At 39.5% G+C, this 23,247-nt stretch overlaps 1 protein-coding gene across 1 annotated transcript in view; it reads right to left on the minus strand.

The window, feature by feature from the left end:
• The window catches only part of RAD51 (RAD51 recombinase), a 31,328-nt gene that overhangs the window by 1,427 nt on the left and 6,654 nt on the right, over positions 1–23,247 (minus strand). The window contains exons 3-7 of the mRNA XM_045900340.3: positions 22,004–22,141; positions 13,983–14,100; positions 11,730–11,821; positions 7,586–7,680; positions 103–216 (exon numbers count right to left, since the gene is read on the minus strand). Coding sequence (XP_045756296.1) covers positions 103–216; positions 7,586–7,680; positions 11,730–11,821; positions 13,983–14,100; positions 22,004–22,141 — 557 coding nt within the window. The remainder of the gene's footprint in view (positions 1–102; positions 217–7,585; positions 7,681–11,729; positions 11,822–13,982; positions 14,101–22,003; positions 22,142–23,247) is intronic.

A 23,247-nucleotide genomic window follows, 5' to 3' on the forward strand; every position in this document is an offset into this window, starting at 1 on the left:
GACTAAGAACTAAAACTTAAATCTCCCCATTTCTATTTCAAGTTACTATCAATTTGGCCAAATAGCCTATATAAGATTCAGTGTCTTCCACTAAGCACATACCTAGATTCTACCATCATGGCTGATGCTTGATAAAGGAGCTGGGTCTGGTGGTCTGTGTTGAACCCTCGAGCATATGCTACATTATCCAGGACATCACTGCCAGAGAGGCCATATCTAGAAGCGAATAGAGAACATTTTTAGACTGCAAAGAAAACTCAGGAAGACTGGAAATTAATCTCTAGAAAAGTGATTGCTTGATTAGGTAAGAAGTGTTAAGGCTAAAGAATATTAATTCCCTTTCTATTAGAAGTCCAGGCAAACTAGAAAGAAATGACAGCAGCAACTGCTTTGGAGTAGATCTGCTGAACAGGACTTCAGGATAAATCAGATTTAGTCTTTGAGGACTCCTAAGCCAAAACAAATTTCCAAATACCATGTTCCAAATGTTCTCCTGGAAAAACCAATGCAACATGACAGAATTGGAACTGAAACAAAACGAATCACTCAAAGACCAATTAAATTCATATAAATTGTTGTTACAAGGGAATAAAACCCTTTTTTTTTTTTTTTTTAAGAGAGGGAGAGAGGGGGTTTGAGGGGCAGAGGGAGAGAATCTGCAGCAGGCTCCATGCCCAGCACAGAACCCAACTTCGGGCTCCATCTCATGACCCTGAGATTATGACCTGAGCTGAAATCAAGAGTCAGATGCTTTACCACATGAGCCACCCAGGCGCCCCTAGGAATAAAACCTTCTAAGCAAGCAGTCAAAACTTTAAGAAGTACAGGTCATGATCCCAGGGTCCTGGGATCGAGTCCCGCATCGGGCTCCCTGCTCCTTGGGAGCCTGCTTCTCCCTCTGCTTCTCTCTCTCTCTCTCTCATGAATAAATAAATAAATAAATAAAATCTTAAAAAAAAAAACCAAAACTTTAAGAAGTACAAGTAGATTTCATTTCTCCTATTCTTCCTTGCTAATAACTAGTTACAGTTAAAACATTATATGACATGTATCCAGTATGATTAAAACGGATACCTTAGGGGTGCCTGGGTGGCTCAGATGGTTAAGCGTCTGCCTTTGGCTCAGGTCATGATCCCAGGGTTCTGGGATCGAGCCCCGCATCGGGCTCCCTGCTCTGCAGGAGGCCGGCTTCTCCCTCTCCCACTCCCCTTGCTTGTGTTCCCTCTCTCTCTCTCTGTCAAATAGATAAAGAAAAAAGAAAAAAATCTTAAAAAAACCCAAACTGATACCTTAATTCATCTTATACCTCAATGATTTTTTTTTCCTTCACATTTAAAAAAGGCAAATAAGGGGCGCCTGGGTGGCTCAGTCAGTTAAGTGTTCAACTCTTGATTTTGGCTCAGATCATACCTCACGGTCGTGTGATGCAGCCCCACGTCAGGCTCAGTGCTGGGCATGAAGTCAGCTTGGGATTCTTTCTCCCTCTGCCCCTCTAGTGGGCCCCCCCCACCCCGTGCTCTCCCACTCTCACTCTCAAAAAAAAAAAAAAAAAAAGGCAAATAAGGTATTTGCTATTTTTTTTCTTTTTATTAACATACAATGTATTGTTTTAGGGGTACAGGTCTGTGATTCATCAGTCTTACACAATTCACAGCGCTCACCATAACACATACCCTCTCCAATGTCTATCACCCAGCCACCCCATCCCTCCCCCCGCCCCACCACTCCAGCAACCCTTAGTTTGTTTCTTGAGATTGAGTCTGTTTTGTCTCCCTCTTTGGTTTCGTCTTATTTCATTTTTCCCTCCGTTCCCCTATGATCCTCTGCCTTGTTTCTCAAATTCCACTTATCAGTATAATCATATAATTGTCTTTCTCCGATTGACTTATTTCGCTTAGCATAATACCTTCTAGTTCTGTCCATGTTATTGCAAATGGCAAGATTTCATTTTTTGATGGCTGCATAATATTCCGCTGTGTGTGTGTGTGTGTATACACACACACACACACACACCACATCTTCATTATCTATCTGTTGATGGACATCTAGGCTCTTTCCATAGTTTGGCTATTATGGACATTGCTATTAACCTCGGGGTGCAGGTGTCCCTTTGGATCACTACATTTGTATCTTTGGGGTAAATACCCAGTAGTGCAATTGCTGGGTCGTAGGGTACTCTATTTTCAACTTTTTGAGGAACCTCCACACTGTTTTCCAGAGTGGCTGCACCAGCTTGCATTCCCACCAATAGTGTAGGAGGGTTCCCCTTTCTCCGCATCCTCGCCAACATCTGTCATTTCCTGACCTGTTAATTTTAGCCATTCTGACTGGTGTGAGGTGATATCTCATTGAGGTTTTGATTTGTATTCCCCTGATGCTGAGCGATGTTGAGCACTTTTCCAAGGGTCTGTTGGCCATTTGGATGTCTTCTTTGCAGAAATGTCTGTTCATGTCTTCTGCCCATTTCTTGACTGAATCATTTGTTCTTTGGGTGTTGAGTTTAAGAAGTTCTTTATAGATTTTGGATACTAGCCCTTTATCTGGTATGTCATTTGCAAATATCTTCTCCCATTCTGTTGGATGTCTTTTGGTTTTGTTGACTGTTTCCTTTGCTGTGCAAAAGATTTTTATCTTGATGACGTCCCAATAGTTCATTTTTGCCCTTGCTTCCCTTGCCTTTGGCGATGTTTCTAGGAAGAAGTTGCTGCGGCTGAGGTCGAAGAGGTTGCTGCCTGTGTTCTCAAGGATTTTGATGGATTCCTGTCTCACATTTAGGTCTTTCATCCATTTTGAGTCTATCTTTGTGTGTGGTGTAAGGAAATGGTCTAATTTCATTCTTCTGCATGTGGCTGTCCAATTTTCCCAGCACCATTTGTTGAAGAGACTGTCTTTTTTCCATTGGACATTCTTTCCTGCTTTGTCCAAGATTAGTTGACCATAGAGTTGAGGGTCCATTTCTGGGCTCTCTATTCTGTTCCACTGATCTATGTGTCTGTTTTTGTGCCAGTACCATACTGTCTTGATGATGAGAGCATTGTAATAGAGCTTGAAGTCCAGAATTGTGATGCTTCCAGCTTTGCTTTCTCTTTCAACATTCCTCTGGCTATTTGGGGTATTTTCTGATTCCATACAAATTTTAGGATTATTTGTTCCATTTCTTTGAAAAAAGTTGATGGTATTTTGATAGGGATTGCATTGAATGTATAGATTGTTCTAGGTAGCATAGACATTTTCACAATATTTGTTTTTCCAGTCCATGAGCATGGAACGTTTTTCCATTTCTTTGTGTCTTCCTCAATTTCCTTCATGAGTATTCTATAGTTTTCTGAGTACAGATTCTTTGCTTCTTTGGTTAGATTTCTTTCTTTTTTTTTTTTTTTTTAAAGATTTTATTTATTTATTTGAGACAGAGAGAATGAGAGACAGAGAGCATGAGAGGGAGGAGGGTCAGAGGGAGAAGCAGACTCCCCGCCGAGCAGGGAGCCCGATGCAGGACTCGATCCAGGGACTCCAGGATCATGACCTGAGCCGAAGGCAGTCGCTTAACCAACTGAGCCACCCAGGCGCCCCTGGTTAGATTTATTTCTAGGTATCTTATGGTTTTGGGTGCAATTGTAAATGGGATCGACTCCTTAATTTCTCTTCCTTCTGTCTTGTTGTTGGTATATAAAGGTATTTCCTATTTTTTAAAAATTATTTTTTCCACCTCTGTAATGGCTACCTAAGACATGAATGCTTAACACTTTGAGCATTCACAAGTAAGACAATTTTCACTCTCATTAAATATACCATAATGGGGCATTTCTTTTTTTTTTTTTTTTCCGTAAAGATTTATTTTAGAGAGAGGAGGGGGAAGGGGCAAAGGCAGAGGGAGAGAGAATCTCAAGCAGATTCCATGCTGAGCACAGAGCCCCACATGGGGCTTGATCTCACGACTGAGATCACGAACTGAGCCAAAATTAAGAGTCAGATGCTCAACTGATGAGCCACCCAGGCACCCTAATGGGTCCCCATTTCTTCAAAGGTATTTTGATTTTATCCATTTATTGAGGCACAACTAAATGCCTGCATCTTTACAAAGCTTCTCTGCACTTCTCAAATAGATGTGATTTTCCTCTTCTGCACTTCCAGAAAACTTGGTTTAGGCCTCTTTATGGCATTTGTGAGAAGATACCTTACCATTCTTTTACTAGACTACAAATTCCTTGAGGGAAAAGACTAAGCCTCTCTTACCTAGCACTTTTTTTATACCTAAATTCTGAATAAATGATACCGAATAAAGCTATCCACAACCCAAACAAAAAGACAATCATATCACTTCAATCCAAGTAGTATTTTCATATTAATGTTAACCTAAAATCATTATAGTCCAAAAGTACAACACCGACTCCCTTATGTTATAGTTTAAAAGAGAATCTGTTTAAGCAAAATCAAGGCATTCTTTGAGAACCCTAAGTTTCTATGTTTATGATTCTATCAGTCTTTTACAGAAGCAAGTCTATTCTATGTGGAGAATCTGATCTTTACAAAAGCATACACTACATTAAACCTATTTTGAGATTTAGCTTTAGTAATAGCTTTAATAGCTTTCCTCTGGTTTTTCCTCCCAGAGAGAATAAACAGATATGTATTTATAATATAAAATAATACAATAATAATAAATATACATGACATACAATTGACCATTTTAAGCTTTTTAAAATGTATACTCCAGTGGAGTAAGTACATTCCATGCTGTGCAACCATCACCACCATCCATGTCCGCTTTTTATCATCCCAAACTGAAACTCTGTATCCCTCAAATAATAACCCCCAATTCTCCTCACTCCCTGCCCCTAGGAACCACTGTTCTACTTTCTGTCTTTATGAAATTGACTACTTCAGGTACCTCGTATAAGAGGAATCATTACAATCTTTGTCCTTTTTTAACTGGCTTATTTCACTTAGCATGTTTTTAAGGTTCATCCATGTTGTAGCATGTGTGAGAATTTCTTTTTTTTTTTTTTTAAAGATTTTATTTATTTGACAGAGAGACAGCGAGAGAGGGAACACAAGCAGGGGGAGTGGAAGAGGGAGAAGCAGGCTTCCCACGGAGCAGGGAGCCCGATGCGGGGCTCGATCCCAGGACCCTGGGATCATGACCTGAGCCGAAGGCAGACGCTTAACGACTGAGCCACCCAGGCGCCCCAAGAATTTCCCTTTTTTTTTTTTTAAAGATTTTATTTATTTATTTGAGAGAGAGAGAATGAAAGACAGAAAGCATGAGAGGGAGGAGGGTCAGAGGGAGAAGCAGACTCCCTGCCGAGCAGGGAGCCCGATGTGGGACTCGATCCTGGGACTCCAGGATCATGACCTGAGCTGAAGGCAGTCGCTTAACCAACTGAGCCACCCAGGCGCCCAAGAATTTCCCTTTTTAAGATTACTATTCCATTTTATGTTTATATGACATTTTGTTTATCCATTTATCCAGTGATGAATAAGCCGGGTGTTTCCACCTTTGACTACTGTGACTAGTGCTATTATGAACACCAGTGTACAAGTATCTGAGTCCCTGTTTCAATTCTTTATATACTCAAAAGTGGAACTGATGAATTTTACTATAATTCTATGTTTAATTTTTTGAGGATTCACCACACTATTATCCATTTTTGTTAATTTTATGTATAGTGTAAGGGTCTAAACTTATCTTTTTGCATGTTGATATTCACCTTCATTAGCACCATTTATTGAAAAGACAACTATTAAGGAACCATTAAATTGCCTTGGCATCTTTGTCAAAAATCAAGTGACTATAAATGAAAGAGCTCACTTCTGAATTCTTAATTCTGTTCCACTGATCCACATGTCTGTCCCATTCCAGCACCACACTGTCTTAATTATTGTTGCTTTATAGTAAGTTTTAAAATTAACAAGACCAAGACCTCCAATTTTGTTCTCCTCCGTTACCCCAGAATGTTTTGGCTATTCTGGGTCCTACACATTTCCATATAAATTTTATAATCAGTTTGTTGATTTCTGCCCAAATGCTTCCTGAAATTACAGTAAGGATTGTGCTGAATTTCTAGACCAGTTTGAGGGACAATTATAACTTTAATAATTCTGTGTCTTCCAATCCATGAATATGGACTGTTTCTCTATGTAGATCTTCAATTTCTTTCAGCAATGTTTTGTAGTCTTCTGTTAAATTTATTTCTATTTTGATTTTTGATCATTTTGACAGTGAATGGAATTCAGTGCTGTGAATGACAGAATTGTTTTCTTAATTTTTCAATTGTATACCGCTTGTATATGGAAACACAATGGATTTTTTGCATAGTGACAATGTATCCTACAACCTTGCTCAACTTAGTTCTAGTAGTTTTGTGTATATGCAGATTCCTTAGGATTTTCTACATACAGGATCATTTCATCGGTGAATAAAGATAGTTCTACATCTTCCATTCCAATCTGGATGCCTTTGATTTCATTTTCTCACCTGATTGCATTGGCTAGGACCTCCAGTAAATTCAGTATATTCCACCTTCAATGGAATGTAAATGGTGAGAGTGGACATCCTTGTATTGTTTGCGATCTTAAGGAGAAAGCATTCAGACTTCCACCATTAGGTACAGTAGCTATATGTTTTTTGAAGTGAGATATAGTCCCCAACCATTATGGTTAAATTGCTTATTTTGCTTTTCAATTATGTCAGTTTTTGTTTCACATATTTGGGAGCCTGTTATTAAGGTATGGATATGTTTGTAATTGTTCTATTTTCCCAATGAACTGACTTTTTAATTATAAAATGTTCCTCTTTATCTCTAGTAATTTTTTTTTTTTTTTTTTGGTCTTAAAGTCTATACTGTCTGATATTAGTATAGCCAATTCTCTTACGGTTTCTGTTTGGATGCAGTATCTTCCCATTATTTTTTCTTTTGACCTATTTATGTCTCTCAATCTACAGTGTTTCTCTAGAAAACAGCATATAGTTGGATGTAGTTTTTTATCCAGTCTGACAATAACTCACAGATTTTAAAGAGTGCTTTTTTGGGGCGCCTGGGTAGTTCAGTCATTAAGCGTCTGCCTTTGGCTCAGGTCAAGATCCCAGAGTCCTGGGATCGAGTCCTGCATCGGGCTCCCTGCTCAGCGAGAAGCCTGCTTCTTCTTCTCCCACTCCCCCTGCTTGTGTTCCCTCTCTCTCTATCTCTGTCAAATAAATACATAAAATCTTAAAAAAAAAAAAAAAAAAGTACTTTTTTTTCTAAGGAAGGTCATTCTTCTGAACTACACATATAACTTTGAGATTTAGACCAGTAAGAGAAGAAACACTCTTCAGACATACGAACCCTGGCAATCACTACAGTGACAGGTGCAGCCAGATTTCTCTCATCTTAGGGGCACTTGGGTGGCTCAGTCAGTTAAGCGTCTGCCTTTGGCTCAGGTCATGATCCTGGGGTCCTGGGATTGAGCTCTGTGTCTGGCTCCCTGCTAAGTGGGGAGCCTGCTTCTCCCTCTCTCTCTGTTCCCCCAGCTCTTGCTCTCTCTCTCAAATAAATAAAATATTAAAAAAAAAAAAAGATTTCTCTCATCTAATTCAGTAACCTACCTCTCAGCCACTGCTAGCAGCCGTTCTGGCCTAAAGGTACCCTCAGTGTCAATGTACATGGCCTTTCCTTCTCCTCCACCTCGGTCAATGGGAAGCTAGACAGAACAAAAAGAACAGTGTGGAAATTAACACTGTACTTCTGATATAACTAATCAACTTCCCCACGCACCCCCAATAAAGCAAAGGGAAAAAAACATTTTAAAGAGTCAATCAGAAGTAGAGAGGAGGAGGCATTCCCTTCTGATAGAAATACAGCTAGTAGTAGATATGAAACTCCTGGTGTTCCACAGCATGCAAAGCCAGACTCTTGCCAGAGTTGGACTGCTTGGAAATACAGTCCAAAGTAGGTGATAAAATTCTGTGACTGAATACCAACACAAGATTGAACAATTCTCTCAAGAGTACAAACCTTTGAAACATCATTTACTACCTTAGCTTTAATAAGTTAGAGACCCTGATCCAATACCCAATTGATTTTGTCACATCCAGACCACACTTAAACTTCACTTTATTAAGCTGAGTTTGCTTCTGCGGGTCCCTAAAGGGGCTTGGCAATGTCCCAGGGGCATTCTTCGTAAGTTTAAAGGATGACTGAGAGAGAAGAAAAAAGGGGTTTATTCCAATAGTATCTACAGATGTTAAAAATAAACAAAAGGAGAAAAAGGAAAATAGTTAAAAAAAAAAAAAGGAAAGAAAAGGGAGGAATGCCATCAATATTGTCTTATGAGCTACTTAGGGAATTCTTGGTTTTAGGCTACCCATCCTATGCCAGACACCTTTGAGTTCTACAAATTTTATGTGAATGATGCTAAAGGGCAGTTTCCACCCTAGCAATCTACTTTGGAGCAATAATTCACCTTTAAATTCTGAGGAAAATCCTTTAAGGACATTTCACAGTAAGGGCCAAGAAGCATCAAATTTTCTTTCTTTTCCTATTTCTGAGAAAATATTTTTAAAAATCATGCAAGTACTATATCCTTGTATTAAAAATTCACACAATATAGAAATGAGTAAAAATCGAAAGCTCTTCTTTATCACTCCCATCTTCCAGAAATAATCTTCCAGATCATCATCACCTATGCATTTTCAAACAACACTCTTCATATGTGGTTCTGCCATTACTGTGTAAACTTTAGAATATTAATCCCAGTGTCCTTTCCTTAAAATGTAGATAAAACCCACCTTATGGGATTGTTCTGAAGATTAAGTAACTCACAAAGTGTTAAGACAGTGCCTGACATACAGAAAGCACTTCGAGAACTGATGATATTCTCTACCTCTAAGGCACTGACCTTAGCTCAGTTACAGAGGCTTTGTTAATTCGGAAAAGGAAAAATGATTGTTATCATTTCAAATGTTGGCAGATAAATCTTTTAAATCCTAAGAATCCATGGAAGGAGCAAAGGATATGTATACAACAAAAGAGGGTCTTGACAAAGGAAAGGTTTGGAATCACTGGCCAAGAGGACAACAAATGCTTAGTTTTTTGGGGAGGAGAAAATCTTGACACTCAAGGGCTAAAAATTAAAGAATTAAGATGAATGAGGATCCCCATTTCTCTCACTTTCTGTTATCTTTAGTGCTAGCAAGAGAGGAAGCTCTTTTCCAGCTACAAAGACCCAGAGGTCTGGGTATAGGTAGGAAGACTGACAGAAAGTGGACAAGGTCCCAGTGTATTATTGAGCCAAATTTCAAGGGGATGGACCGCATACTCTACACTCCAGCCCATTCTGTCTCCTCTGTCTTGCCCCTCAGTGCCATTGCAGTCATCTTGTATTACTGGACGGGAACACCACCACCAAGTTAGCTATTTTCATAGTACCATAATTTAACTCTTCTTCCTATTTTACATTGATGTAGGTTGTTTTGAACTTTCATCATTTTATAATGCTGTGGTGCAAATTCCTTGTACATTTATCCTTGACTATACGTGAATAGTTGTGTAAGCCACATTTTCTGTCAAAGGGTATATGCATTTAAAATTGGTATGTATGATAAATTGCCTTCTCTGAATTTTAAAATTAGTCTAGTACTTTAAAGAAACATGGTCTGTTCATTTTTGTGATCTGTGGCTCTCAACTTTATGTAACTTCATTATTAGACAGAGATCTAATGTAATAGAGTTTCACTTCATTAAGGTAAGAAAATCTGAACAAATGAGAGCAGATAATGTTTAGATTTAAGCCGTAATCTAACATCCTCTCTATACCTCTAGTTCTAGCTCTTAGGCTGGTGAAATGTAATCCTTTCTGTAATTAATGAATTAGCATCCTTTTTCTTTTCTTTTTTTTTTTTTAAAGATTTTATTTATTTGACAGAGAGAGACACAGCGAGAGAGGGAACACAAGCAGGGGGAGTGGGAGAGGGAGAAGCAGGCTTCCCACTGAGCAGGGAGCCCGATGCAGGGCTCGATCCCAGGACCCTAGGATCATGACCTGAGCCGAAGGCAGACGCTTAACGACTGAGCCACTCAGGCGCCCCGCATCCTTTTTCTTTTTAAAAAAGATTTTATTTATTCATTTGAGAGAGAGCAAAAGAGGCAGAGAATGCACAAGCGGGGGAGAGGCAGAGGGAGAGGGAGAAGCAGACTCCCCGCTGAACTGGGAACCCAATGTGGGGCTCGATCCCAGGACCTGGAGATCATGATCTGAGCCAAAGGCAGACGCTTAACCTTTTTTTTTTTTTTTTTAAAGATTTTATTTATTTATTTGACAGAGAGAGACACAGAGAGAGAGGGAACACAAGCAGGGGGAGTGGGAGAGGGAGAAGCAGGCTCCCTGCAGAGCAGGGAGCCCGATGTGGGACTCGATCCCAGGACCCTGGGATCATGACCTGAGCCGAAGGCAGTCGCTCAACCGACTGAGCCACCCAGGCGCCCGACGCTTAACCTTTTGAGACATCCAGGCGCCTCTTCTCTCTTTTTTTGGGGGGGGAGGAGGGGGAAGGGTGGAGGGAGAGAGAGACTCTCAAGCAGGCTTCACGCCCAGCTCAGGGCTTGATCGCATGACCCTGAAATCATGACCTGAGCCGAAATCAAGAGTCGGACACTTAAACTACTGAGCCACCCCCTAATCTATTATTTCAATAAAACATGATCTTAGGCATTAATTCACTGTGTCTGTTTCCAAATCCTCCCATGAATGAAACTATAAGTAAAAAAAGTTTTGGAAGAGATACTTAATACAGAGGTAAAGCAGAAAATGGAGGAGTAGAGTCCTTGAGAAGGTGATCAGAGGTAGTAACCAGATCACACTGATAGCATGCGGTTTTGAAAAGAAAAGGGACACTTTTTCCATTGTAGCCCAAGATAAGAAAAGATGGGTATAATTGTAGGTGGATTTATAAATTTGATGTGAAGAGCAGGTTGGTCATTGGCTGAGTGAGCGTTCAAGAGGAGCATGAAGGTTTGAGAAGAAAGAACGAAGCATGAGAACCGTCTTACTGAATGGGAAAAAGAATGTCTCAACAAATTTAGTAGGTCTGCTAAGCAGTATTGAATGTTAATCTGATGTCTGTCAACTTGAATTTAAAGTAAAGACAATCAGCTTTATGGTATGATTTTTCTCCAGTATGATCAGCTATTAAGGAACAGGCACTAAAAAGACAGTTCTCATGGGGAGCCTAGGTAGCTGAGTTGGTTAAGCGTCTGCCTTTGGCTCAGGTCATGATCTCGGAGTCCTTGGAGCCAGTCTGCCATCGGCCTCCCTGCTCAGCAGGGAGTCTGCTTCTCCCCTCCACCAAGTCATGCTCTCTCTTGCTCTCTCAAAAAAAAAAAAAAAAAAATCTTAGAAAAAAAAAAAAAAAGACAGTTCTCAAAGAAGCCTCTGAGAAGGGTTCATCTAAGACTGACATCTCTCTAGGTGGGGAATATATATCTGAGGAATGACTTTAATGGTGAATCATAAAATACAGACTACTGAAGAAGGCAGGTGAAAACAGGGGAGGCATAGTGGATGATAAGAAAACATCTGAAACAATGATGAAATAATCTGAAAACAATGACGTGAAAGTTTCTAGGACGTGGAAGAATTCTGCAGTAGGAGTGAGTCTTAGGGATAAAGTGCCCTTAATGTCCATCCCAAAAGATGCTTGCAAATAGCAATCAACTAATTTTTGCTGATTTGGTTAGAGCCCAAAAGCTTACCTGGCATGTTACAGCCAGCGTATGACAGATTTGAGTCTTCCCAGTTCGGAATTCTCCAAACATCTCTGTGATGGATCCTGTTTCAATTCCTCCTAAAAGAGCAGTAAGAAACACCTCTTAGTAAAATACAAATGTTTAGAAACAATCCTAGAAATGTCTTTGGAACTCATCAGAAAGATGTATATATAATTTGGAAATTCAATTTTCAACAAGCAACAGCTTTTAAAATACTTTATTTTGAAATAATTCTAGATTTACAGAAAATCACAAAGAAATGTACAGGGAGGATCCATGAATTCTTTTTTTTTTAAAAAGATTTTATTTATTTAGGGGCGCCTGGGTTGCTCAGTTGTTAAGCGCCTGCTTTCGGCTCAGGTCATGATCCCAGAGTCCTGGGATCGAGCCCCACATCAGGCTCCCTGCTCCGTGGGAAGCCTGCTTCTCCCTCTCCCGCTCCCCCTGCTTGTGCTCCCTCTCTCGCTGTGTCTCTCTCTGTCAAATAAATAAATAAAATCTTTAAAAAAAAAAAAAAGGGCGCCTGGGTGGCTCAGCTGGTTAAGCGACTGCCTTCAGCTCGGGTCATGATCCTGGAGTCCCTGGATCGAGTCCCGCATCGGGCTCCCTGCTAGGCGGGGAGTCTGCTTCTCCCTCTGACCCTCCCCCCTCTCATGTGCTCTCTCTCAAATAAATAAAATAAATAAAATCTTAAAAAAAAAAAAAAGATTTTATTTATTTAGGGATACCTGGTTGGCTCAGTCGGTTAAACATCTGCCTTTGGCTCAGGTCATGACCCCGGGGTCCTGGGATTGAGTCCCACATCAGGCTCTTTGCTCAGTGGGGAGCCTGCTTCTCCCTCTGCCTGCCTCTCCCTCTGCTTGTGCTCGCTCTCTTCCCCCCATCTCTCTCTGGAAAATAATTAAATAAAATCTTTAAAAAAAAAAAGATTTGGGCGCCTGGGTGGCTCAGATGGTTAAGCATCTGCCTTCGGCTCAGGTCATGATCTCAGGGTCCTGGGATCGAGTCCCGCATCGGGCTCCCTGCTCCTTGGGAGCCTGCTTCTCCCTCTGCCTCTCTCTCTCTCTCATGAATAAATAAATAAAATCTTTAAAAAAATAAAAATAAAAATAAAAAAGATTTTATTTATTTATTTCACAGAGAGAGAGTGAGTGATAGAGCGAGCACATGCAGGGGGAGCGGCAGGCAGAAGGAGAGAGAGAAGCAGGCTTCCCATGGAGCAGGGAGCCCGATGTAGGGCTCGATCCCAGGACCCCAGGATCATGACCTGAGCCAAAGGCAGACGCTTAACCGACTGAGCCACCCAGCACCCTGGTCCCAAGAATTCTTCACTCAGCCTCCCCGAGTGTTAACATCTTACTTAACCACAGTATCAGTATCAGAAAACTGTCAGCGATACAGCCCAGAGTTTGTTCAGATTTCTCTAGTTATAAATGCACTCATCTCATTTGTATATATGTGTATAGTTCTGCAATTTTATCACATCTGTAGCTTCATGTAACTACCACCACAATCAAGATATAGAACTATACCATCACAAGTCAATAAGCAGTAAATGTAAAAATTATAGAGATATCATCTAACATTTACTAAATGTTTCTTGTGTACCTGGCATTGTGCTATGCATATATATGTACCATTTCATTTAATTCCAATAACCTATAAGGTAGGAAGTCTTTTTATCCTCACCATGAAGACAATAAAAATGAAGCACAGAGATATTAAGTAATTTGCACATATTCCTGAATGCATACTATTTTGCACCCTAAATAAAAGAAAACTTAAATGATTAAATATTTGGGGAAACAACAAGGAACAAATCTAACCTTGCAATAATTTAGGACAGCAATGTTTTCAGAAGTTCAAAAACCATAGGTTTCCATAAAGTCCAAAAGTTCAGTGTGCACTACTGTGCACCACCAGGCATTGATACTATAACATAGTATTCAAACATGGAGTGTTTTATCAGATTTTTCCACTTTGTGTTAAAGGAAGCAGAGGATGCTTACTCTCTCTCTGAATGCAGTATTAAACAGAAATTCAATTATTTCATTGGCAGATAATGTTAGTATAAGTAAGGTTCCTCCCGGCAGCAGTCTTACTTCTTCAATGTGGATAGTTCTCTTATCTCTTAATCATATCTAACACATAAATTCTACCCAAATACTTTAGTTTTGTTCTGTGACTTGGATGCTTTGCTAACTGCAGTTTACAGAAGATGAAAAGGGATTACTATACCTTGAAGTAATTTGTCAAGTTCTTTTGAGCCAGTAGTAATCTGTATGATCTCTGACCGCCTTTGGTGGAACTCAGTTGCAGTAGTGAAACCCATTGGAACTAATTTAGCTGCCTCAGTCTGGGAAAAATAAGAAATGTCAAATCAACAAAATATGATTATTAGTAAAACAAGAATCAGACATACTGCAGGAAGAGACAAATTCTAACAAAATTTCCAGAGTGCTTTCTCTTTAAAAAGTCATCAAAAGGAACGCCGGGGTGGCTCAGTCGGTTAAACGTCTGCCTTCGGCTCAGGTTATGATCCCAGGGTCCTTGGATCGAGTCCTGCATCGGGCTCCTTGCTCAGCAGGGAACCTGCTTCTTCCTCTGCCTGCCACTACCCCTGCTTGTGCTCACTCTCTCTGACAAATAAATAAAATCTTAAAAAAATAATAAATAAAAAGTCAATATACTAATAGTTTTAGTTCTGGGATTATTTTATCTCTCTGGCAACTAAAGGATAAGCTAGAGACTCCATGAAATTAATTTTTTAATTGCTAATTCAAGTAATACATCCACATAGTAAATAAAAAAAAACCTATTATAGACCCACACATACGTACTTCGCCCGACTTATGACAAATGTGATGATACAGTATGAAGTCTAACAAAATATTTAAATTCTCATTTCCTGTTCCATCAACCAGACTGTATCTCTTAACCTCCTACTTTGTTAAATGAGGACATCTGTCCTTTAATCTCTTTTCCCTCCATGTCTACCTTCCCCATCTCTGTCAGCTGTACCTTTTCTTTTACACTGTCAAGGTTGAAAACATTTATATCCCATTTTTCAGTTATTGATAAGTTTTCAATAATCAGTCTACCAATTAATTCCAAAATTTAAAAATAAGTGCATTCAGGAGTGCCTGGATAGTGCAGTTGGTTAAGCATCCAACCCTTGGTTTCAGCTCAGGTCATGATCTCAAGGTACTGGGATTAAGCCCTGCTTCAGACTCCATACTCAGCACGGAGTCTGCCTGAGATTCTTTCTCCCTCTCCTTCTGCACCTCCTGCTCATGCTCACGTGCTTTTTCCTCTAAAATAAATGAAAGATACTAGAAAAAGCACACTAAACAAACTAAGCAGAAGGAAGGAAGGAAGATTAGAGTAGAAACTAATAACACAGAGACTAGAAATAGAGAAAAATCAATGAAACCAGGAGTTGGTTCTTTGAAAATCAGCAAAACTGATAAACCTTTAGCTAGATCAAGAAAATAAAAGACTCAAATCACAAATCAGGAACAAAAGGACATTACTATCAACCTTACAAAAACAGAATTCTTTTTTTTTTTTTTTAAAGATTTTATTTATTTATTTGAGAGAGAAAGAATGAGAGACAGAGAGCACGAGAGGGAGGAGGGTCAGAGGGAGAAGCAGACTCCCTGCTGAGCAGGGAGCCCGATGCGGGACTCGATCCTGGGACTCCAGGATCATGACCTGAGCCGAAGGCAGTCGCTTAACCAACTGAGCCACCCAGGCGCCCCCCAAAACAGAATTCTATGCCAACAAATTAGATAACTTCAAAGAAATAAGCAAATTCCTAGAAAGATACAAACTATTAAAACTCAATAATCCAAAACTCATAAAAATCAAGTCAAGGCACAAATGATTAGTTGAACCTAAATCTATAAGATTTTATTTATTTATTTATTTGTCAGAGAGAGCGAGCGAGCAAGCACAAGCCAGGGGAGTGGCAGGCAGAGGGAGAAGCAGGTTCCCCGCTGAGCAAGGACCCCAATACGGGACTTGATCCCAGGACTCTGGGATCATAACCTGCACTGAAGGTAGACGCTTAACAAACTGAATCACCCAGGCGTCCCTGAATCTAAATTCTGTAAAATAAACTGAGTCTGACTATAAAAAAAAAAAAGAAAAGAAAAGAAAAAGAAAAATCTGAATACATCCATAGCAAGTAGAGATTAAACTTATCATTTAAAAACTCCACAGGGTGTCTGGGTGGCTCAGTGGTTAAGCATCTGCCTTCGGCTTAGGTCATGATCCCAGGGGCCTGCTTCTCCCTCTCCCACTGCAGGAAGCCTGCTTCTCCCTCTCCCACTCCCCCTGCTTGTGTTCTCTCTCACTGTGTCTCTGTCAAATAAATAAATAAATAAATCTTAAAAAAAAAAGGTAAAAACTTTACACAGAGAAAAAAGAAAATCAATGAATAGCTGAGTAGTAGCTTTAAATTATTCTCTAAACTTCTCTAATACTATCTCACTTGAAAACTCATTACATTTATATTACAGCTTTGTAAATTTAATTCATTGCAGCACCAAACACAGTGTGCTAGAAGTACAATTCTTTCACTAAAATTCCAATGTTAACAACTCAATGTCCCTCACAGGTTTCTGCTGTGAAATTCAAATCATTTCTTTTTTATATGCCACCAGTTTTAAAATCATGGTCCATTTTACCTTGCTTTTATATCTGAGTCATGTCTTTCTCCAGTGTTTTCTGACTTTATCATTTCTCAAATTTATCAACCTCTCAATCTTACCATGTATTCTACTGAAACCCTTCTACCTGAAGTTCCTTCTCTTCTCCAAACTGGGCTGTTTGCTCTCTAGGTTAACTACTGTCCCCCACCCTCCTTCACTGAGTACTTGAGTTGGAGTCTAACCTAAATCCTTTGTTTTCCACCCTCATTTTGTTGAAGTATATCCTCAAGTAAACTTCCTAAGAAAGTGGATAAGAGAAAAATATTCTGAATTCTTTTATTTCTGAAAATGTTTTATTCTGCCCAAGTACTTGGTTAATAAAATTGCTGCAACAGAATTCTAGGTTTAAAATTATTTTCCCTTAGGGGTGCCTAGGTGGCTCATTCGGTTAAGCATCTGACTTCAGCTCAGGTCACGATCTTGGGGTCCTGGGATTGGGGCCCACGTTTGGCTCCATGCTTGGTGGGGAGTCTTCTTGTCCCTCTGCACCTCCACCCACTCGTACACTCTCTCAAATGAATTAAATCTTTAAAAAAAAAAAAAAATCATTTCCCCCTTAGAACTTTGAAGGCATTATTCTACTAGTTTCTACCAGTCAGATTTCTGGCTAGCTCAGTTGGTGGAGCATGGAACTCTTGATCTTAGGGTTGAGTTCAAGCCCCACAATGGGTGTAGAGATTACTTAAAAAAATAAAATCTTAAAAAAAAAAAGGTAGTCTTTCTGATTTTTGTTCCTTTAGAATTGCTTTTTTCCTCTGAATTCTTTCAGAATCTTCTCTTTCTGACTGGTAAACTGAAATTTCACACTCATATGTCTAGCTGTGGGTCTTTGACACTCATGAGTTCTTACTATGCGAGATTTCTGCTTCCCTTTAGCTCTGGCAGATTTTCTGTTATTATATCTGAGAATTTCTTCCCTTCTTTTTTTCTATGATCTCTCTTCCTGTAACTTCTACTGATCTTCAGGAAAAATGAAGATTAATGAAAAATAGAAAATAAAAATACCAAAGCAGGGGGGTGAGTGAGACTATAAACCACTACTGAACCCTAATTAATGTATGCTGAAATATTTAGGGGGAAATGTATTGACAGCTTCAACTTTCTTTGAAAAGTATAAAAAAAATCCAAGATGGACTGATTGTTGGATAGAGAGATGAATAGACAGGTGGTAAGTCAAATATATTAAAATGTTAATGGTAGAGTCTAGGTGGTGCGTGCATGAGTTTTCATTGTAAAATTCTTCCAGCATTACAGTAAGTTAATAAGAAAAAACATAGGAGATGCTTTTCCTGTTTGTCATTTTTAACTCCTAAATTTTCTTTTCTTTTTAAAGATTTATTTATTTATTTGAGAGAGCGAGAATGAGAGAGAGTACACGAGAGGGGGGAGGGTCAGAGGGAGAAGCAGGCTCCTCGCTGAGCAGGGAGCCCGATGCGGGACTCGATCCCGGGACTCCAGGATCATGACCTGAGCCGAAGGCAGTCGCTTAACCAACTGAGCCACCCAGGCGCCCTAACTCCTAAATTTTCTAGAATATGAGCCCTTACAGGAACAAAATATTATAACCAAGTGAAATGTGAAGTAAAAACCATGCAACTGCCTAATCTGGGAGAACTTTACTTCTATTCTCACACTTAATGTAATGCGTTACTGTCATCTGTGCTAGGTGAAGTCTTAAATCTATAGTTTTCAATAGCCAACAACTACCAGATCTTGGACACAAGACATAGAATGGTGAATAGAAGGAAAGTATTATGGGGCACCTGGGTGGTTCAGTCGGTTAAGCGACTGACTCTTGATTTCAGCTCAGGTCATGATCTCAGGGTTGTGAGATGGAGCCTGATTGGGGGTCTGCACTCAGCAGGGAGTCGGCTTGGGATTCTCTCTCTCTCTGCCCTTCCTCCCACTGCACACATAAGTGCATGCATGTCCTCTAATAAATAAATCTTAAAAACTGAAAAATATTACAAAAAATAACTGTGCTGAATCTGTCAGTGCTTATAGTATGCCAAGAGAACACAGTTCAACAAAAGCTAATTAAAATTAAACTTTGAAAATGTGGAAAAGATCACATAAAAATCTGTCACCTTCTGAATGAAATCGTTCATAAAATCTTTCTCTCTCAACCACTTTGATTTACATACTACAAATGGATTTTCTTTATTTTCCTTTCTCCACTGTAACAGTGGATATTCTTTTTGAAAATCTCAATTTCAGGAGCGCTTGGGTGGCGCAGTCGGTTGAGTGTTCGACTTTTGGTTTTGGCTTAGGTTGTGATCTCAGGGTCATGAGATCAAGCCCCACATGGGGCTCCGTGCTGAGCATGGAGTTTTCTGCTCCAGATTCTCTTTCCCTCTCCCTTTGCCCTTCCCGTTCATGCGCTCTCTCTCTAAAATCAATACATCTTAAAAAAAAAGAAAAAAAGAAGAAAACCTCAAAGACTTTGGGGGAATAGCTACAGTGACTGAAGAAATGTTTTTTTTTTAAAGATTTTTATTGGGGCGCCTGGGTGGCTCAGTCGTTGAGCATCTGCCTTCGGCTTGGGTCGTGATCCCAGGGTCCTGGGATTGAGCCCCACATTGGGCTCCCTGCTCTGCGGGAGGCCTGCTTCTCCCTCTTCCTCTGCCCCTGCTTGTGTTCCCTCTCTCGCTGTGTTTCTCTGTCAAATAAATAAATAAAATCTAAAAAAAAAAAAAAAAAAGATTTTTATTTATTTATTTATTTGACACAGAAAAAGAGATAGCGAGAGGTCAGTGTTGTTATGAAGGATCACGACCTGAGCCGAAGGCAGACACTTAATGACTGAGCCACCCAGGCGCCTGACTGAAGAAATCTTTAAACTTTAAAAGCAAATAACATCATCAATCTTTATCTACTAGAAATTTACAATATATAATGTCTGAAATCAAAGAGGAAAGAAAAATAGACCTAGCTCTGTATCATTTTACACATCTCATTTTGCTTTATTAAAGGTTTTTATTTGTGTTTTCATAAAAGCAGGACACTGATTCAATTTCTAAAACTAAGGTCTGACAAGGCATAAGCAAAGATCCTGTCAGGATTTGTTCTGTCACAAATATTAATGCCCAGAAGAAAACAACCAATAGACTTTAGGGACACCTACTGGCATAGTATCACACATACTCTTTCGATGAGGTATTAGGGGCTCAGAACTGTCATTTCCAATTAAGTCACCACTTCAACAATATATCTGAATAATACAATAAATGACAACTTCAGAGGTGCCTGGGTGGCACAGCTGGTTAAACACACGACTCTTGGTTTAAGCTCAGGTCGTGATCTCAGGATTGTGAGACCTGAGCCCTGCATCAGGGTCCATGTTCAGATAAATAAATAAATCTTAAAAAAAAAAAAAGATAACTTCATACTTCCATGGATAGCAACATCTTTCCTCTAAGGGCTTAAATTAAGAATGAAAACTTTGGGGATGCCTAGGTGGCACAGTCGGTTAAGCATCTGACTCTTGGTTTTGGCTTACTCAGGTCATGATCTCAGAGTCGTGAAATCAAGCTCATGTCGAAGTCTGCTTGGAATTCTCACTCCCTTTCCCTCCGCCCCTCCTGGTCATGCTCTTTCTCTCTTCTCTAAAAATAAATAAATAAATCTTTAAAAAAAAAATTACTTTTCAGCCCTGAGTTACTATTATAAAGTGGTCTAAATAAATGAAGTAAAATCCCTGCCAGTGCTTAAAAATTCAAAGCTCTCAATATAATACCCAATAAAACAGAACTCATCAGGTTGTGCATGTATTAATTTATGAAATAGTAAGTACTCACAAATCTCAGATATTGTTCATTTAACTAAGTTACATGGCAGTACATACACTGTAACTAACCAATAACAGATGATGTAGTCTTTTTTGGTATATTCTTTAGGCTTTGAAGATCTTTTCAGAGAAAAATTTCTGTGAAATTATAATAGTAATCAACATAAAATATGAAAATGCAATTTTATAGATACTTACTTTACGCTATATAAAAGTTCAAGGGTAAAGCTAACCAAATGTGGGGCACCTGGGTGGCTCAGTCGGTTGAGCGTCTGCCTTCTGCTCAGGTCATGATCCCAGGTCCTGGGATCGAGCCCCACATCGAGCCCCACATCGGGCTCCCTGCTCTGCGGGAAGCCTGCTTCTCCCTCTCCCACTCCCCCTGCTTGTGTTCCCTCTCTCGCTGTGTCTCTGTCAGATAAATAAATAAAATCTTAAAAAAAAAAAAAAAAAGCTAACCAAATGTGTAACTACAGGGGCACCTGGGTGGCTCAGTCAGTTAAATATCTGCCTACGGCTTGGGTCATGATCACGGCGTCCTGGGATTGAGTCTCGAGTTGGGCTCCCTGCTCAGCGGGAAGTCTGCTTCTCGCTCTCCCTCCATCCCGCCCACTCATGCTCTAATAAATAAAATCTTTAAAAAAAAACCCCAACTGTATAATAACTATATAAATACCAAAGGATAAGTGCATAAAATAAAATGTAATCATGGAGAATTATGAATGATAAAGAAAAATTAATAGTAGCTGTAAGAGACTGGAGGAAAATGAGAAAAGATCATAATATGATAGGATGAAAATAACTGGATTCTAGTTTTAGTTCTGCCATTGCCTGCATGACCTTGGGTAAATAATTGAACCATTGTACCTTAAGTTTCTTTATCTGTAAAACAGAGATAATACTGACCCTACCTATTTTTCTCAGTGTTGTTATGAAGGTCAGATGAGAGTATGTATGAAAGGGATGAGATTTCAAAGTTAAAATGCCATATAAGGGATTACAAGGTTACTACTTCATTTCTATTAAGCCAGTAAAATCACTTATACCATTAAGGTTAAAAAAGAAAACAAAACTAAGCACATGATTTGAAATCACATTCTCTTGTCATTATTGAAGAATCTTGCCTATGATTAGTTAGCTAACTAGAAATAAAAACAACTTTTCTATTTGAAAGTAAAACTTGTTTATTATACAAAATGAAGAAACTTTAGAAAATCGAGGCAAAAATAAAAATTACTCACATTCTTACTATCCAGAAATAACACCACAAATATTTTAGTGTATTTATCCTGTGTATGTGCTATACATATACACACATTTTTGAAAACAAAAACCAACCATGTATATATGTACATACTTATGTGTTTTATTACCCTGCTTTCTTATATCAGGAACATTTTCCTATGTCAACGAATATTTTTTGAAACTCTTTTTAGTGGCTACATACTAATGAATGTATTTCTAAGGCACGAGATCATAATTTCTAGAAAGATAAGGTACATACCACTCACTGTTGGTGCAAATGCAAACTTGTCAACTTGGCGGTACTTATAGCCCATGAAACTAATTTCCTTGAGAGAAAATCCCAATTTATGCCAGGAGGCACATTCAAAGATAATTAACTAGTGCAGTCACCTCCGCAAAGGGGAACACGATGACACAATAAGGGATGAAAGAGCAACACTGCAACTTTTCACTGTATATCCTTTTGTACTATTCCCACTAATGCCTCCCTACATCACATAAACAGTACTTACCAGAATTTTGTCAGCTTTGGCTTCACTAATTCCCTTAATATTTATTAGTTCCTTCTTTGGTGCATAGGCAACAGCCTCCACAGTATGGAATCCAGCTTCTTCCAATTTCTTCACATCATTGGCATTAATGCCACATTGCTGCAAGTGAAGAAAACCATGGATAAATGTAAGCTTCAGTTCTCTCATCTAATGTAGATATTTGCCCTACCCACTTCAGATCTGTTTTGAAGAACTGTGATATTATATGCAAAAGCTTTGAAAAGTATTCTCTACACATGAGGTATTTAATAACAAATTATCAACCTTTTCATTTTGAAAACCAATACTTTTAAACTAATAATCCCATGTATGTATTCTCATCATGAGTTGGGACCAAACCACTAATTCACAGGCACTGGAATAAACCTGTAACTCTCAATCTTTTATGACTGGGATTCTAAATGAACCTTGAGGGGCGCCTGGGTGGCTCAGGTTAAGCGGCTGCCTTCGGCTCAGGTCATGATCCTGGGGTTTTGGGATTGGGCCCTGCATCAGGCTCCCTGTTCAGCGGAGAGCCTGCTTCTCCCTCTCCATGTGCCTGCCACTCTGCGTACTTGTGCTCTCTTTCTGTCAAATCAATCAATCAATCAATCAATCAATCTTAATAAATAAATAAATGAACCTTGAGGGGCGCCTGGGTGGCTCAGCCGTTAAGCATCTGCCTTTGGCTCAGGTCATGATCCCAGAATCCTGGGATCAAGCCCTGCATTGGGCTCCCTGATGAATGGGGAGTCTGCTTTTCCCTCTCCCTCTGCCACTCCCCCTACTTGTGCTCTCTCTCTCTGTCAAAAAAAAAAAAAAAAAAAAAGAACTTTGAAACACTGGGCCCTAAGAAGCCACCTTATTATTATTATTTTTTTAAAGATTTTATTTATTTGACAGAGAGACACAGCGAGAGAGGGAACACAAGCAGGGGGAGTGGGAGAGGGAGAAGCAGGCTTCCCCGCAGAGCAGGGAGCCCGATGCAGGGCCCGATCCCAGGACCCTGGGACCATGACCTAAGCTGAAGGTAGATGCTTAACGACTGAGCCACCCAGGCGCCCCAAGAAGCCACCTTAAACCAGTGTTTCCAATGTTTTCTACATCAAACACACATTAAAAAAAAAAAAAAAAAAAAAAAAAAATCTTTTTTTTTTTTTTTTTTTTTTAATCTAAGCTGGAGTAAACAGATAAGGCTGCCCCAGAGCTGAGGGTAGCAAAATGAC

This window comes from Mirounga angustirostris, unplaced genomic scaffold (genome assembly GCF_029215605.1).
Source record: "Mirounga angustirostris isolate CCGP_5_RB_7025 unplaced genomic scaffold, mMirAng1.0.hap1 SCAF_9, whole genome shotgun sequence".
Taxonomy (NCBI): domain Eukaryota; kingdom Metazoa; phylum Chordata; class Mammalia; order Carnivora; family Phocidae; genus Mirounga; species Mirounga angustirostris.